We start from the raw sequence: 19270 nt of genomic DNA on the forward strand, positions 1-19270 counted from the left end.
TAAGGTATAGGCACAGCACAGGTTGCTCAAAATTGGTAGCTGTTATTACTATGGATGGGTAGACAGTATATCATGTAGTCAATAGCTATTGCTTTGTTTCTTTTCTAAGGCTTATAAATATAAAGAATGCCATTAACAGAATGAGATAACAAACAGGGATTAGAAGAGTAATAATAGCTACTGCTTATGAAGCATATATTTGGTACCAGGCACTGCTTTAAGCAGTGGAACTCATGTATCCTTATAACAACTTCTTGAGGTAGATACTGTTATCCTCCTTTCTCCCCCTACCCCCACACGCCTTTTTACAGGAGAAGAAGCTGAAATGCAAAGACATTTGCCCAAGTCCATGCAGCTAGTAAGTCATAGAGATGGAACACAAATTCAGATTCTCTTACTCCAAATTCTATACTTTTTGTAACCAACAAGTTAAAATTTGGATTAAATTTAATTCTGCTTAAAATTTAAAATTTGTGATGAAAGTGCTGTTGTGGTAGATATGTGTTTCCTTAGAGAAGACTTCTTGGAATCAGCAGGCAGTAGAAAGTGTGACTTTTCTGAGAAGAAAAGGAAGTAAAGTGGTCTGAATCTAGGAAGCACAGCAAGTCTATCTTTGGTTAAGGGAGGGGTCAGGGGTGGACTGCTGGACTTCCCACAAACTTCTCGCTGAACACCTGAGTGATGAGTGAGTTACTTCACATCTCGTAGCCTCTGCTTCTTCCTCTGTAAAAGTGAGGATAACCCACTTCATGGGTGTTGTGAGGACTGCAGGAGATAATATGTAAAAAGAATTTAGCCCAGATCTTGACATTTACTATTATATCTGAGCAGGAAACCATCACCAGGTTTGGAGAAAAGTAAAGTAAAAATCTTAAAGACAGAATAACAGGAGACACAGAAGAAACATAGGCATATTTCAGGAAATTTTTTGAAAAAGTATTTAAGCTGAATTGTCATAAACGACAGCATATTTAAATGAAGATTTAAGCAAAAAGTGCTAATTGATACATTAGTACAGAGTTATACGAAATACTCAAGACTTCTGAAAGGGCAAAAATATTCATATTCTCCAATTTAAAAAGATTATATGCATAGCATCATTTGGAACTAATTAAGAAATGAGCAAGTAGATGCTGAAAGACTTCCAGGCAAGCAGAAAGAGAATAGCTGGAAGGGCAAGTTCAGTCTGGTTCTTTTAGCATTATTCAACTTTCATATGACTTAGTTCTTGAAAAGTGTGGGTTCATTACGGTCTTTGGTTGCTGTTGAAGACTGGAAGCACTAAACAGTGTTTTTAAATACTTATGATGTTGTTTGATTGACATGCTTAATGGTAACAGCAGAGTGAGTAAATTTTCTTTTGTGAAAGATGACAGAACAAGATACCAAGTACTTAGAAGACCTGCAAGATGAATTTGACTACAGGTATAAAACAATTCAGACAATGGGTAAGTTTTTGTTTTTCCTATAATTCTGCATAGGGACAAAAAGGCAGCTTGAGTAGAGTTTTTTTCACTGACAGAGTTGATAAATTTGATCTACTTCCTTAGGTGAGCCTAGGGAAATACAAGAAGTATTGTCTTGTTTTGCTTCTTCCTTCTGTCTGCATATAAATATGTGTGTGTGTGTATTAATAGATATACAACCAATTCTAAGTAAATTACCAGCAAATTCAATGTAAATTTCAAACTGAATGAGGAATTACTCAACTTCAGCATACATCTAAAAAATAAAAACCTTCTCCTATAGAATCAAAATATAATAATTATAAAAACAAAAGTAATAATAATTGCCTAACATGATCAGAGAATTACTAATATAACCCCTAAGTAGTATTTTAATAATACCATTTTCTAGGATTATAAAATAGAAATGTGTTTCATAGAAGAAAGCATGGAAAATAGACAAAAGCATTAAAAAATAAAAATCTGATGAAATCTCACTATCTACAGATAAATACTGTCAAAATATATTTCCTTCCAGCCTTTTCTCTGTATGTTCACATACATACACATCTATGTATATATTTTTAAAAAATGAAATCAGGTTGTATATAATTTTGTGTACTGCATTTAAAGTTTTATTTTTAAGTATTTCCTCATGTCAAAAAGTCTCTAAAAGCATAATTTCAGTAATTGCATAAATGGCAAAATGTAAGGACACTGCAATTTATTTTACTATTTTTCTATAGTTAAACACTGAAGTTGTTTTCAACTAGGTGTTTTTCAAACAATGAAGGGAAAGAGAATATTTACAAGACCTAAGATTAACAAATAATAATAGATGAATAGTTAAAAGTATGTTGCAATTAATGGGACAATTGACAAAATTCTAATTAGGTCTAGTTTAGTTGATGGAATGGTGCTGATGTTAATTTACTTGTTTTGATCATTATGCTTACTATTTTTATGTATGAGAATAAAAAAACTAGGTGAAGGATATATGAGAACTCCGTACTAGTTGTGCAACTTTTTTGCATTTCTAAAATTATTTCAAAATAATTTTAAAGATAAAAACTTTTCATTCACAGAATTATCTTTGACTATTAAAATGTTGACTTAAAATGTATCTTGAAGAAAGTATGAATGATTGTCATCAAACATTTAACTTTTCATACATGAAGATGAGGTGTTTTGGGTTCTTCTCCTGATATGCTGACAATGCCTTGACTTCCAGGAAGTATTATTCAAAATCTTCACAATTATTTGTACATACAACTTTTCCATTCAGAAGAAATGGCACAAACATGGGTTTCATTATCAAAGGGGGAGTCCATGACCCTAAAAGGGTTTAGAACAAATACAAATTTAATCAAGTGATATTCATTAAAGGCAGCCTTATTCCAAATTTTATATGCAAACTACTAATTTTAAGGATAAGAATATTTTAACTTAATTTGTTATGATTTGAGTCACTTTTTCAGTGCTTCCTGTACATTATGAATTAAAATGATCATTTTTATCACCTAAATCCACAAATATTAACTTTGTTTGTTCCATCCTGTTATAAGTGAAAAGAAAAATACAAGGGAACCAAGTTATTGGTGAAGATGAGAAAGGTTACCTAAAGAAGTTTTCAGTTGCCAAAATGCTGTGTAAGCAAGATTTTGCTATGTATGGGATCTAGGAGTTAGTGAATTTGTGAATTATTACAAGCAGAAATGAGTTCCTAGAGATTATCCTCTTTCGTAGAGAATTTGCCACACTGTTGTTCTGGGGCCTCCTTTTCACAATTACAGAAGTCAAATCAGCATTCCCAGCCCTCATTTTTCATGAACATGAATGGTTGGTATAAACATTCACCTGCCATTGTAGGAGCAAAAAGGAAATCTTCCCCCTTCACCCTCTGATTGAATATGGACTAATAAAAGGTAGATCAATAGGAGAAAAGGGCATATAAATTTAACATGCACAGGATGGGAGAAGAGCGGGAGAATACCCATAATCCAATGGGGTACGGATGTTTTTATGCCTTGAATTTTAAAGTTAATGAATGGACCCAGTGCTCAGGTGGTAGTTAGTAAATAATTCTCTTGAATAATTGACTGGAACCTAAGAACAAACAATGGTTTGGGACAAAGTTTGGGCTCTAGGTGTGGTGTTTAATTTTCGGACTTTTCCTTTGTGATATGAATGTTAACCTTCTCTGGTTAATGAAATTTCAGGAAAGGGATCAAAGGCAATTGTGTTCCTCTTAAGGGTCCACTTTCTAGGCAGATCAGGGAGCTTCTGAACACTTCATCTGTGCTATGGAGAGATAGAGGATTGAGAGAGACCTTGAGGCTGCTGCTTATTTTGGGGTGTCATTTTCTGAGCCCCACCACTATGTCAATAAAGTTTATTTTGGGGTGTCATTTTCTGAGTCTCACCACTATGTTAACAAAGTTTAATGTTCAAATTAAATAATATAATGTTTATTTATTGCATGTATTTCCATGTAAAAAAGGATAAACCTTTTTTTTTCAGTCAGATATTTTTCTTAGTTACAACTCTGGCCCACTGCTAATTTTATGATGAGGCTAGCTCATTTTGAAAATAAAAGTGGGGGAAAGTAAAGAACTTAGTCTTTATTAGTTCATGAGACTACATAGATAAGACTGCAACTCTCGTCAGGCAGTTTCTCATAACTCCTGCATATGAAGCAGGGCAGGAGGGGTAGGTGAAGATAACAGAGAGTCAAATATAATTTAATCATGGGCACAAGGGGAGATCCTCACCTTCCTTACTTTTACCAAACAACCAAGTATATTATTAATGTAAAGGTATCCAGTAAGGAATCCATTATGGCAGCTTTATCTCCTCCATGCACCACCACCAAAACAAAACACCAAGTGAAGTTTTGTTCTGTCTATAATAGTTCATTTACAGACCTTCAGAATCTTTCCTGAAGGTCTGTAAAATAAAGAGGTCCTTTTCTGCATGCTTGGATGTAATTCTTTCTGGCAAAATGAGCAGACAGAGACTTCCAAGCTCAACTCTAGTGAGCCCAATTAGTCTCTTACCACAAAGTTCTCTGGGCCAGAGCTGTTTTAGGATGGTGGATTGAGGCTGACTTGACTTTCAGGAATAGAGAGTTTTGACTTAGAGAGGACTCTAAATCTGATCTCTTTACCTTTGCAGATCAGAGTGACAAGAATAGTGCCATGATGAATCAGGAAGTTTTGACACTGCAGGAAATGCTTAACAGCCTCGATTTCAAGAGAAAGGTTAGTGAAGAATTTTAATTTTGACTTTTGCTTATTTTTCTCCTTTTTCTAAACTTAGTCTAACTGAAAAGAATCAAGCTGTCAGATTTTATCAGTTCCATTTACTGAGTGAAAAAAACGGCAAGGTTTCTAGGAACAGTCCCACACTGTTTGCCCTGCTTCTCTTCATGAGTTTACAACCTGGACCTCTTTAGAGTCTATTGATCTTGCTTATGTGATACATTTTCTGTAACTAACATTAATTTCAAGGTGGAAATTTTACGCAATTTTTATTTCGTCATTATTCCAAACATGTCTGTTTTAATTGCTGTACTTAATATGCTGAGATGGGTTCCACTGCATGTATATAATTAAAATAGTATTTGATGACTACTGAAATTTTATTGGAAAAATAAGTGTTCTAGTTTCTACTTTGAGAAATGACGTAGTGGTAAGCAATTTACTAAAGTTCAGAATAGCTGATTTTTGACATCTGAACATATTCAACCTAACTTCTTCCAAGGAGAGCAAGAAATTTTTTCTGGTTTAATGACATATTTTTAAGGAGGGGGAACATTTCTATTTCACTTTTCTACATCTCTTTGAAAATAAGTGCAATTGAAATTTAACCAGTCATTGATAAATCTATAGTTCGTTTCTAAAAGTTCGGCTCAATTTTTTTTTGTGCAGGAATTTGTGTGAGCACAAACAAGCATAACATTTATTTTCACCCTAAATTAATTATAAACTTAGTTACATATCAGATTTTAAGCATGCAAGTAGTTAATCCAAGAAAAAATTTAATTTTTTATGCATAATAAATCTATGCTATATATTTTTATGCATGTCATCTTATTCTGCTTTAAGAATAAAATTTTAAAAAGAACACAAACATTGACAATAATTCAGTTCACTCAATTGGTTGTATAAATGAGAATACCAAGTTTCAGCAAAGTTAAATACTTTGTTTGCATTTTTATGGCTTATAGTAATGCCAAAACAGGAATTAATATCTTCTAACCCCTAGGCCTTTAAAAGTTATAATTCTTGGCCGGGCACGTTGGCTTACACCTATCATCCCAGCCTTTGGGAGACCGAGGTGGACAGATCATGAGGTTGGGAGTTCAAGACCAGCCTGACTAATATGGTGAAACCCCATTTCTACTAAAAATACAAAAATTAGCCTAGCATGGTGGTGTGCACCTGTAGTCCCAGCTACTCAGGAGGCTGAGGCAGGAGAATCACTTGAACCCAGGAGGTGGAGGTTACAGTGAGCCAAGATAGTAGCACTGCACTCCAGCCTGGGTGACAGAGTGAGACTCCATCTCAAAAAAAAAAAAAAAAGTTATAATTTTTCATTACGCCTCCCAAAACCCAGAAAAAATCCTAATAAAAATTAACACAAAAAGGCTCGTTTTAATCAGCTAATTTTAATATAAATGAATAACCATCTTTATTAAAAATAAAAGGATATATAAATATCCTTTTAATAAGCAACTATACAGTTTTATGACTATAAGATTCAATATTGGTGCCACAGGAGTTACAAATTCAATGTATTTATCCTGAAACACATGATGAGAATGTTAAACTGTGGTCATTCTTTTTTCTCATGGCATCATTTATTTTCCATAATGTAATTGTTTGAAAAGACCTGACAAATAGAAGCTAGTATTTGGTAAAATATTTGGTCAAAATTTTAACCAAGCCTTTGTCTACCAGGTGAAATCATTTCGTAAATTGAACTCTAAGTGACTTGTTTCTTATGAAACTCTCTTCAGTTGTCCCCTTTGTTTTTAGGAGGCTCTCAGTAAGATGACCCAAATCATCCATGAGACGGACCTGTTGATGAACAACATGCTCATCGAAGAGCTGCAGGACTGGAAGCGGCGGCAGCAGATCGCCTGCATCGGGGGTCCGCTCCACAACGTGCTCAACCAGCTGCAGAACTGGTAAAACTAATTGGCTGTAGTTTCTAGTGAAAACCACAGGAAATACACAACTTCAGTGTTACTCAGCCAGAGAATGCAGGTTTAGACTGGAACATCAGTTCATTCAGCTTATTAGCAGCTGCGAACTCTACGGCTGAAAGCAAATAATATAAGTGTTCTTAGTTTTTATTCTCATGGGGAAAATAAAAGAAAGCATATATTGAATGCTTAATTTTCATATGTAAAATATCAATCTTAAAACACTTGAATAAATTTTAAAACCAGCAATATGCTTTCTTTAAGGACGTAATAAAGAAGCACTAGCTTCAAAACCTTCAAAATAGGGATCTCAACTTTCAAATATTAGTTTTGTGTTTTCAACATAGTGATTTGCTTGGTTCCAGATGTTGGTTGAAGCATGGGAAATTTCAGTTAAGTTCAAGAGATCCATTGTACAGCATGGTGACTGTAGTTAATCACAGTTTATTCTATACTTGAAAATTACTAAGAAAGTAGATCTTAAGAGTTCCTACCACAGAAAAGTAGATATGCGAAGTAATAATGCATGTTATTTATCTCGATGTAACTATTCAACAGTGTATACATACATCAAAACATCATGTTGTATATCACAAGTATATACAATTTTTATGTGTCAAGTTTTAAAACCATAAATGGTTTTAAAGCCATTCCCCATCTATGTACGCAAACATGCAGTGAAATGTAGATACTATTCTTTGCATTAGAAGATTAAAATGTTCATAGGATTTTCCATGTCATAAATTCAGAACAAAACTATTTAATTGAAAGAACAATTGGAAAATATGAAATAGAAACTGTTCAGTTTAAATCTAAAATTGTTCAAAGTAACTGGGGACCCCCCTAACTAAAAGCTCTGCCCTGCCAGGCCTACTTATCAAGAAATGTAAAAAGTTTGGCTCATTTAAAACATTGATTTTCCTTGGGAAGACACTTTGATTCTTTAACTCACTGTACTCTGTTGTGAAAACAACAATAAAAGGAGTAATTAAGAGCTTAATCAATAATGATGCTCAGACCAAAACTCAGCAGGTATTTAGCCACTCTTGCCATAGTCTTATATGTGGAATACTTTAAGTAGAAAGAGTTGCTGTAGGGTGAAGTGGACTTTCCAAGTCTGTTAAGACGTTATGCCTCCTGTAGCTGGCAGTCCCTTCCGTGTCCATTTCAATCTTACTCTTCCCTAGGCTTCTGGCCCACACTACCACCTCCATTTCTGAGGTGAGATCACCATGTCGTGAATACAATTCCAAGCAGACATCAAGAGCAAGCATTTCTAAATATAATACCTCACTCTAAAGAGAGTCATTGATCACTCTTGGCTAATACTTAGGACAGTAAAATATATATTGTAGGGAAGATCGGTTTCATATGTTTTTCTTTCAGTATACTTATATAAGAAAACATTAATCATCTCATGTATTTTATGGCTTTAAATTTGCTTTTTCTTTGCCCTTTAGTGAGTGCCATAGTTTTAACATCTATATGCTTAATAAGCTTAAACAAAGAGTAATTAAAAGGGATTTGGTTCCAGATATTGATAAAATCTCATAAATGATGACATATCTAATTGAAGGTATAAATGAGAAAACATTGAAAATGTTTAACATATGCATATTCAAGAAAAAAATGGGTTAGGAAAATAAAAATAAAGAACTGTCACTAACCTAAATCAAACTAAGTGATTAATTAATTTAAATAAGTACTTAATAATTTAACATTTGTTAACTATGACCCATTGTTACAATGTTTTACTAATAAGTGGAAAAACTATTTTTTATTTTCATTTGCTGTTCAATAGCTTTACACTATTGGCAGAAAGTCTTTTCCAACTCAGACGGCAGTTGGAGAAACTAGAGGAGCAATCTACCAAAATGACATATGAAGGTGATCCCATTCCGATGCAAAGAACTCACATGCTAGAAAGAGTCACCTTCTTGATCTACAACCTTTTCAAGAAGTAAGTGAAGTGCTATAAATTTCAGTGCTTCCTGGCATCCTCCATCCCATGAAGTAAGAACACCCTGCCTAAGGTTTTGGGGTTAGGTGAAAGAGTGGCAGGGATGTATTCAACAATGAGCCTCAGGGAGAAGTGAATAGAACTCCAAAGTTTCAGAAATCACATTTCTACTCTTCACTATTTATTCATCAACACTTCTCTCACCAACTGGCTCGGTTTTCTACACTCACTGACAGCTCAGTTTTTACATTTTAGAAAAGATTTCAAGGATTTTTTTCTTACGTGTATATCCATGAAATGAAGGATGGAGAACATTTTCATGTTTATGAGCTATTCTAAAGAAAAAAATGCTAATATGTACCAGAAATCCTAACATTTAGTCCAAAAAAGTCATGAAATTTATTCTTGGCCAAGCCTGGTGCCTCACACCTGTAATTCCAGCACTTTGGGGGGCTGAGACAGGAGAATGCTTGAGCTCAGGAGTTTGAGACCACCCTGGACAACATAGAAAGACCCCCATGTCTACAAAAAATAAAAAAAATTATCCAGGCATGGTGGCACATGCCTATCACCCTAGATACTCAGGAAGCCAAGGCAGGAGGATCGCTTGAGCCCGTGAGGTCAAGGCTGCAGTGAGCTATGATCATGCCATTGCACTTCAGCCTGGGCAACAGAGAGAGAGAGACCCTTTTCAAAAGAAAAAAAAAATTACTAAGTGGACTGGGGCTTTTTTTATGGCTCAATTATAACAAGAATCATTTACTGCTGTTACGTGATTTATGAAAAGCCATTGTAAAGATGTGAGTTTAATTGGGGATTTGAATATCTTCTAAATGTAGAAAACTTGGACTTTATGCGTGGATAGCATCCTGTTCCTCTGTGGTTTTCAGTCTGTCGATATTTTCAATGTTTTCAAATGACATGCTTTATTTCCTTTTTATCTAGCTCGTTTGTGGTTGAGCGACAGCCATGTATGCCAACCCACCCTCAGAGGCCGCTGGTACTTAAAACCCTAATTCAGTTCACTGTAAAACTAAGGTAGGCAGAATATCTTCTACTATTTCGTGTGTTTGTGGAACTATAGTTTCTGGATAATCAAGGCCAGTTTCTCTCACTGTGGCTTGCATTCATCTATTCTTTATTGAACCATCTGCTGTGTGCCAGCTCTGAGCCTTAGGAAATACCCACAGAAATGTTAAGGTGAGAGTCCTGCTTGTCAAGAGCATGACAGTACGGATGAGGACATGAGGGATTAGCTTGAAAGAATGGAACCATAATATCAGGCACAATGAAATGAATTACTGAAAAGGCTGACTTGAGAAAAGACTGGAGAGATGGATCACCCAGAGGATTGTATGAGAGGAAGAGCACAGAAATAATGGCTTCCTGGGTCTGTCTGGTAATCATGGGGGGCAGGGAGAGACAGAACTGAGAGGACAGACTGGGGACAGATTCTGGAATGCTTTCAATAACCTATCCAGGAAACGTAGTGGCATATTCATCTCCTGTGATTACCCAGTAACTGGCTTATTGGACTTTCCACAAAAACTCTCAAAACCACAGTCTTCCATATATCTTTATTGTGTCCCTGAGTTAAAGACATAACTTTTGTATTATTGTTGCTTTGCTTTCTCTGTGAATTTGATCCTTTCTATTAGCATAAGCAATCAAAACTTACAGTTGTCCCTAATGATGTTGAGAATAATGAGTTTGAGTTCTTACTTTCAAAGATTCTCATCATGCCTCAAACTCCAAGAACTAAAGCTTTAAATGCTTAATCTCTAGGTGACCTCTGGAAAACTGAAACCACAAACTAACATGTCAAGAGGTGGTGATGCCATGACACAGAGCAATTTAGGGTTCTATGATGGAGTTGCTGATCATTTATCACTATTGGAACTCCATTTTTAAAGAGAAGGCATTTGTCTTCAGTTTGCATTTTTAAGACACAGATTAAAATTCTTAATCAGTTTCTTTGTGTGAATTTTGCACCAAGATTTAAGAACTGAAAACAAAAGGCAGAGGCTAGGTTCCTTTTTAAGTTGCGTTGTTGGCCAGGCATGGTGGCTCATGCCTATAATCCCAACATTTTGGGAGGCTGAGGAAGGCAGATCACCTGAGGTCAGGAGTTCAAGACCAGCCTGGCCAGCATGGCAAAACCCCATCTCTACTAAAAACAGAAAAATTATCTGAGCATGTTGGTGCATGCCTGTAATCCCAGCTACTCAGGAGGTTGAGGCACGAGAATCGCTTGAAACTGGGAGGCAGAGATTACAGAGAGCCGAGGTCACACCACTACACTCCAGCCTGGGTGACAGAGCAAGACTCTGTCTCAAAAAAATAAAATAAAATAAAATAGGAATTATCAAAAGTTGTTCATTCTTCATTCCCACATCTCCATATAACTCGGAGGGGAGTAACAATAAAGGGAACTCGGATGGAGAAGTGGTGGACATTCTCCTTTTCCTTGAGACACTCCTATAGATGATAGAGTAAGTCTAAAATGCTCTCTGGGGCAAAAGGGGAGATGAGTAGGGATTGCCTAGCAAAAAAATTTCTAATCTGAAGCAGCACCACCTGCATGTTGTGTGAACTGATTGCCAGAGGCATAGAATTTTAGTCCCTGATGGTAGGTTCTGTCTTCCTCGTCTACCTACTGTGTCTCCATCCTCCTTCTCTACACCCTATTACCCACCATCTTGATAGATGATCCCTTAATCAAGGTTTTTCTAAAACCCCTCTTTGCCATACCATTGCATCCTCCTGTTTCAAAGAAAAGGATGAACTTGGACTCAGTGGGACATCAGCATGTTACAGTGAATCAGATCCTTCCTGAAGTAGTATAAAAAGGAAGGTGGAGGAGAAAAACATCTGGCCTTATTTTATATGACTGTGTCCCCTTCTCATCGTTCATTGCCAATGGCTGCACATCAGCATACTCCAAACCCTGAACCAATCTTGTGCCTTGTACAGGACTTTCAACATTTTGCAACATTCAACCCACCCTTTTGTTTGGGCTGCCTATGAGCTATGATTTCATTTCTCTAATGCCAGTGAGTTGCTTATCACCATATTCTCTATGTTCCATCTGTGTGCCTGGACTCCCTCCTTTCATGTAGAGCCATGTTCACATTTCTCCCTCCTGCAATCTTTGCTACACTAGTTCTCTGGTACCTAAGGCTGTACTGGGCAAATATGAGGAGCTCAGTGCATGCTGAGTGAATGCACAAAGTTTAGGATGAGGGCATGAGTAAATAAATGAATGGGTGAGGGACTGAATGACTATCTCTGAAACTGCACTGAACCCACAGGTAGGTCACATCACAGGAGAGACATCTGAGGAGTTAGAGAAAGCAAAAGAATAATGGATGGGCTGACACAGAAGGAATTAAAGAAATTTTTATATTGAACTTCAGTTACTTTTTCATTTGAAGTTGGTTTTTTAATGAACATTTTTGCTGTTATTTTAATATAGTGTTTTGAAAGATTTCAAATGCATTCGAATTGGGATTTTTCCATATTTTACTAGAGGTCTGTCTTAGTATAGTCACCATAAAATACTCATCATCAACACTTACAAAGTGGTTTCTTTTTTTGTAATATGAGGATAAAATTAAGCCATATAAGAATTTTTATATCTATACATTTAACTCAGATTTAGGCTTCAGCCAAAATATAAGCTTTTTTTTCTGACCCAGCCAATGTATTATTCAGCAAACATCAACTGAAACAATATGGAAACACTTTCCAAATGTTTGTCAATAATGCTAATACGTGACTGATGTCAACATCAGTAACACGGCAAACTGAAGAGGCATTGGACATTCTTAACACATACTATCATATAACTGTAGATAACGTTAGGTTTGTTTATATGCATATTCCATAAGTATATTTAAATGTTTAAATATAAAAAAGAGTTTTAAAACACTTTCAATTTTTATCTTTTTTTTTTATTGAAATCTCTTTTCAGACTACTAATAAAATTACCAGAACTAAACTATCAGGTAAAGGTTAAAGCATCAATTGACAAGTAAGTTTTCTAATATCATTTTGAGTTGTGAAAGACTATTTAAAATGAATAACCCTTATTTTATAGAATAATTTTGATCTTTTAAATTTACTTATCTAACAATGTACTTCAAATATTTGACTTTGAAATTCAAACATTTAACAAAACTCAATGTTTAACTTTTAAATTTTATTATAAAAACTTGAAATCAATTTTATCTACTATCCTTTAAAGTATCATAGAAGCCAGGTGTGGTGGCTCATGCCTGTAGTCCCAGCTACTTAGGAGGCTGAGGCAGGAGAATCACTTGAACCTGGGAGGCAGAGGTTGTAGTGAACCAAGATCGTGCCACTGCACTCCAGCCTGGGTGACAGAGCGAGACTCTGTCTCCAAATAAATAAGTAAATAAATAAATAAAGTATCATAGAAAGTTGTTCCTAGATCTATTAAATAGCTCATTTTAAAGAATCTTCTTGGTTTTACAGGAATGTTTCAACTCTAAGGTAAGACATTTATTTTGGGGAATCTTTATTGCTGCTCTGTTTTACCTGAGACCATGTAAATAGCTAAGATTTCCTCTCCAGCAACCGAAGATTTGTGCTTTGTGGAACTAACGTCAAAGCCATGTCTATTGAAGAATCTTCCAATGGGAGTCTCTCGGTAGAATTTCGACATTTGGTGAGTTTAGCAGTAAAGTTACACAGGCTTTTTTTTCCCTCAAATCAGAGACATCTATACTAAGAGCCCTTATAACAGTATATTCTGTGCTTAAACATTTCTTATTTCAAATTAGAAACTGGCCGGGCACGGTGGCTTGTAATTACAGCACTTTGGGAGGCGGAGGTGGGCGGTTCACCGGGTCAGGATGCTGCAACCTCCGCCACCTGGTCAACATAGTGAAACCCCGTCTCTACTAAAAATACAAAAAAAATTAGCCAGGCGTGGTGGCGGGTGCCTGTAGTCCCAGCTACTCTGGAGGCTGAGGCGGGAGTTGCATGAGCTGAGATCGCGCCTTTGCACTCCAGCCCAGATTACAGTGCAAGACTCCATCTCAAAAAAAAAAATTAAAATAGATAAAAGAAAAGAAATTAGGAACCATATTGAGAAATAAAACATACCACCAGTGAATAATTAAAATGATAGAAAGAACACTGAACCTTTACTTGGAAGGTCTGAGTTATAAGCAATGAAGACATAGTACCTAAGCATGCATAGGAGTTGGTTAGTATATTTTGCTGATAAGGACAGAGATAATCTGTCTTAAAATGGAGAGGTATTACACAGTGGGATATTATTCAGCCATTGAAAGAATGAAACGTGTCATATGCATCAACATGGATGGAACTGGAGGTCATTCTGTTAAATGAAATAAGCCTCATTATGTTAAATGAAATAAGCCAGGCACAGAAAGATAAATATTGCATGTTCTCACTCATGAGGGAACTAAAACAGCAGATCTCTCAGAGGCAGATAGTAGAATGGTGGTTACCAGAGGCTAGGAAACCAAGTGGGGCAGGGGGATAAAGAGAAGTCAGTTAATGGGTACAAAGAGAAGTCAGTTAATGGGTACAAAGGTACAGTTAGACAGAGGAAATAAATTCCGGAATTCAATAGTGTAGAAGGGGCCGGGTGCGGTGGCTCAGACTTGTAATTCCAGCACTTTGGGAGGCAGAGGCAGGTGGATCACCTGAGGTCAGGAGTTCAAGACCAGTCTGGCAAACATGGTGACCCCATCTCTACTAAAAACACAAAAATTAGCTGGACGTCGTGGCACATGCCTGTAATCTCAGCTACTTGGGAGGCTGAGGCAGGAGAATCGCTTGAACCTGGGAGGCGAAGGTTGCAGTGAGCTGAGATCATGCCACTGCACTCCAACCCGGTGACACAGCAAGACTCAGACTCAAAAACAAAAATAGTATAGAAGGGAACAATAATTTATTGTATATTTTTAAATAGCAGGAAGAGAAGAATTGTAATGGTCCCAACACAAAGAAAATATAAATTATGTTATAAATATCCCAGTTACCCTGATTCGATTATTACACATTGTATACATGTATCAAAATATCATATGTACCACAAAAATATGTACAACGATGATATATAAATATAAAAGTACAAAGGCACATACACACATGTGTAATAATGGATAGGCATTCCTGGTTTCATTTTTATATCTCTGATCATCATGTCTGGTGAAAAGTGCTTTCATTTTAGGAGGCTAGGTTGGGGAAATAGGATGCTCCTAGGTATAGCAGCTGTAAATAGTTCACCTTGCTATGTCTAGAAAGCTCTGACCCAGCCTCATCCTGTTGCTTCTTGTTTTTACCACTTCCTCTTGACCTAGAGTTCTCTTCCTGCCTTCTTTCTAATTCTTTGTGTAGTTCTTAGATTCCCAAAGACCTTACTGCTTTTCTTGCCAGAAACCACGTTACTCCTCCTGCTTATTAATGTTTAGCAATTGCCTCACTGAGTGTTTGGACACCATTGAATCTGACTCAAAAAGTCTACTTTCTAAAAGATAAAATGTAGCTTCACAGAAAGATATCTGCATATGTAAATGTATTCTGATTTCTGGTTTTGATATTGTTTTTGTTTGTTTTTTAGTATTGAGGAGTATGGTTTTGTTTCTGTTTTTGTTTTTAATGAATCCTTCCTGTGTGAACTGCCAAATAAATAAAATGTAATAAAAAACAATGTATTATAGACATCCTTGAAACTCACACTCTATTTTGTTAGGCTCAATTCCTACCCTCTAGGAACTTTCAACAAGGGGCCATGTTTAGTAATAAGTAGGAAGATCTTAACTTAGAAACGTCTGTCTCCCAAAAAAGTCACATGGAAAAGGGAGAACAAGGAACGCACCAAAAATCGGTGAGGTCTTTATTTTAGCAGGTACAATATATAAAATAACAAAACCTCAGTTTTTACAGTGCTCTTTTGCTCTTCTGAAGCATTTTCACATTTATTTTATGCATAAAACTTTAATTCCTTTTTGATACAAAATAAATATAGAAAATAAAAGTCAAAAATTTAAAAATTATAACCTATAATTTCACCACTTTGCAATGCTATTAACATCGTTATTTTTTATAACTTTGTCCTTTTTTCTAAAATATTTACATATAATTATTTTTAAAGTGGGATCAAATAATACACACTGTATTATTTGTTTTCTGCCTCTTTTTTTCATTCAGTAATCTATGTCAGTGCACATTTATTGTGTCAGTGAGTCTTCTTCCTCTCTGATGTCATTTAATGGCTTACTACGCTATATGGTACACTCTGCCCTAGAGTTTATTTTTCTAGTCCTCTCTGTTAGACTTGGTTTCTCAGGGACTGGAAATCATCCCCATAGCTTACCAAAATGATTCTTTCCAGGCACAAATGAGTGCTGTACAGATTCTGAAAGTTCTCAGCATGATTTCTTTTCTTGAAAATGTTGGCTGAAAGCTAAAGTCTTAGTGATAAGCCAACTCAGGTTTCTAAAGCGGCATCCCATGGGGTGAGACAGGAAGCTCCTCTCTCTTAAATCCGGGCAGTTGTGTCAGGTTTCAATGAGTTTGAAAATATGTTGCTGTTCTAGAAGTCAAAACTCTGGCCAAGAGAACGACTCCAACAGGTACGACCAACTTAATATGTAGCTGATAATTCTTCTCCATCTAAATATTGTTGTTTTCTTTTACAAAGCAACCAAAGGAAATGAAGTCCAGTGCTGGAGGTAAAGGAAACGAGGTAGGAAATGTTTTCTCCTATAGAATTTTTCTGGGAACAGATCTTATAATATCTTATTTTTACAAAGCTTTTAAACTGCTTGACTTCATATAAAATCAAATTCATGTTTTTCTGATTATAGATGTAAAGCTTGATAATTGAAGAAAATATGAGGAAGTTTTTTTAAAAGAGAAAATAAAAATAACATATAACACCCTCCAAAGAAAATAACTATTAACATCTTGGTAGACATCATTCCAGTCTTTTATTTATGTATATATTACCTTAAAAATATATGATACTCAGGCTGGGCACGGGTGGCTCACACCTGTAATCCCAGCACTTTGGGAGGCCAAGGCAGATGGATCATGAAGTCAGAAGTTCGAGACTAGCCTGGTTAACATGGCGAAACCCCATCTCTACTAATAATAGAAAAATTAGCTGGGCATGATGGCGGGCGCCTGGAATCCCAGCTACTCGGGAGGCTGAGGTTGGAGAATTGCTTGAATCTGGGAGGCAGAGGTTGCAGTGAGCTGAGATTACGCCATTGCACTCCAGCCTGGGCAACAGAGTGAGCCTTAGTCTCAAAAAAAAAAAAAAAAAAAGATACTCATTGCTTCATAGCCTGCTTTTTTCATATAGCAATGTATTCATGTATCCTTTTTTTTTTTTGAGCCCCTGCCCGCAGCCTGGAGAACAATTTTTCATAATTTTAAATATTATTGGAGAACATAATTTAAATTGGTTGCATTACATTGCATTTTATAAGTGTGCCATAATTTCTTTAGTCAGTCCATTATCAAGAAATATCTTTGTGATTCTTCATTTTTCATTCACTCATTTTCTCACATACATGAAGTCGGGCTTTTTTTTTTTACCCTGCAATTCTGATATGCAGGGTAAAAACCAACCTTATTATTTTGAGGTATCAATCACCTTGCTCTCTAATGTTTGCATTTCACTAGACGATTTGAATGAAGGAACCAACTAATGCAATCTGAGTACTCACATTTGAGTTAGTTGATGATCGAGCAGTCAAATCATGAACTGGACATGATCTTGGAGCATATTTATTCAGTTGACCTAGAAACTAAGGCATAAGTCCATGACATATATGTTTGGAACTAGAAAACCTGGGTTTGAGTACATGCTCTGCCAGGGCCTGAAAATGTGAGATTTGGCAAATGATCTGATGAAGAAATATTGCCATTTTTTTCCTCCAAGGGATCAGGATATTAATGCTCAACAGTCCCTGCTCAGAGGTGCTGCAGGTGTAAAACCACCTACATGATGCAATTTTGAAACAATGAGATTTATTTCTGGGGTGGTTCATATGGATCCAAACTCTAGGCTTTACAGTCACAGCTCCTATAAAAAAGATCTTTGAATTGTTTGGAAGAAAACCACTTTATAAATCCAGCATCCAGTGACATCCAATTTATCACACCCCACAAAACCATAAAGATCCATCACAAAAGATTTAATGCCCTACCATTTTGCCCTCCAAGAATTCTTCATTCCCTTAACTGTGTCTTAAAGATCATTTGCCAAACGTCATAGGACCACCAAAGACGAGCTCAGTCTTCCAAGGTAGAATTGCTGCTCAGCGCACAGCCCCCTAAGCAGGTCTGTGCAGCCAAAGAAATCACAGGAGTAGAGTTTTTGAGTTTAAGGAGATTCTAGTAAAACAAGTGAAGGGGAGTTGTTCTTCCAGCTTATAGAAACCCATAAAGGTTTTCTAAACTTCCTAAACATTAGCGCGTTTTAGATAAAAGCTCATTCCACACACCTCCTTGGAATTCTGGCCAGAGTTGCAGCATTTCATTCAGCTTGACATCCCTGAGTATTATTTATGAATCTGAACAGACTAAGTATCATTATCCTGAACTTTCTTTAAGTAAAACAAATCGAATGAGAATAAATCCAAATAGCTCACCTCTTGTAGTATATTGTCATCTTTATGAATATGAAATGAAAATCTTCATTTGGATTTCCATAGAGACAGAAATCTAAGTAAATCGTCTTCCACTGTAGAAAAACCAACCACTGTCTTATTAACACTGTCTACTTATATTGCTTTCAATTTATTTCCTCTATTTTCTGATGAATAGCAAAATCATACAGTCATATCAGAATGATTTTTATTTCTTCCCTGTTTTTTTTCAGGTTTGCCAAATCGGGCTCATTTTATTTTAATGTATTCTTTGAGCTCCACCTGTTGGTAGAATTTTAGTATGACTCCTAGGTACTCTATCCTGTGTGCAGCAGGAGTAGTCACAAAATGTGAAGGAAGATAAGCCAGGAATCAGGGTCTTGGCCATTCAGTAGGGATGATCACACGAAGGTTAGGAAGAAGTGAGGGAAGAGGGAGCAATAAAGTGAAGTTCATAAAGTCATGAGGCCAGGGATTATGGTAACAAATTTCTGGAAAACAGGAAGCAGGATATCTTAACCTCGTTTTCAAGTTTCAGCAAGTTGCTATTGCTTATCTGTGAGCACCTGTAGCAGGAGTTCACAGCCTCCTAGAATGACTTCAACAATCCTCGTGGACACTAAGAGCTTCACTAATACTGATTTCTGCTATTCTTGCAACAGGACTGTAAAGTAGGTACTATTAGCCTCATACTTGTTTCAGTTATGGAAACTGAGGCACAGAGTGGTCGCACAGCTTACTCAAGATTACAGGGGCAGTTGATGGCAGGGCCAAGATAAAACCATGGCAGTCTGATCCCGTGTCCCGGCTCCTGGCCCCTCTGCTATGCTACCTCTGGGTCGCAGAATCTTCCCTGTAAAGGCAAGCTAGTTGGCACTCCTCCTACCCGGTCACCTCACCCCATCTATCTCACAGAGTGGCTGCACCTTGCCTACCTGCTCAGAAATCATGGCTGTCTCACATCATAATTTAAAATAATGCTTCTTCAGAAAATGCT

At 36.4% G+C, this 19270-nt stretch overlaps 1 protein-coding gene across 9 annotated transcripts in view; it reads left to right on the forward strand.

Annotated features, from left to right (window-relative positions):
• The window catches only part of STAT4 (signal transducer and activator of transcription 4), a 113698-nt gene that overhangs the window by 78956 nt on the left and 15472 nt on the right, over positions 1–19270 (forward strand). For 6 of the 9 annotated variants that reach the window (XM_035304216.3, XM_035304214.3, XM_035304222.3 and 3 more), the window contains exons 6-15: positions 1370–1448; positions 3011–3094; positions 4620–4705; positions 6485–6636; positions 8456–8614; positions 9560–9652; positions 12588–12647; positions 13112–13129; positions 13211–13304; positions 16317–16361. In XM_035304216.3, coding sequence (XP_035160107.1) covers positions 1370–1448; positions 3011–3094; positions 4620–4705; positions 6485–6636; positions 8456–8614; positions 9560–9652; positions 12588–12647; positions 13112–13129; positions 13211–13304; positions 16317–16361 — 870 coding nt within the window. The remainder of the gene's footprint in view (positions 1–1369; positions 1449–3010; positions 3095–4619; positions 4706–6484; positions 6637–8455; positions 8615–9559; positions 9653–12587; positions 12648–13111; positions 13130–13210; positions 13305–16316; positions 16362–19270) is intronic. The other 3 variants (XM_035304220.3, XM_035304219.3, XM_078327075.1) reach the window with 1 other exon arrangement.

This window comes from Callithrix jacchus, chromosome 6 (genome assembly GCF_049354715.1).
Source record: "Callithrix jacchus isolate 240 chromosome 6, calJac240_pri, whole genome shotgun sequence".
Classification (NCBI taxonomy): Eukaryota; Metazoa; Chordata; class Mammalia; order Primates; family Cebidae; genus Callithrix; species Callithrix jacchus.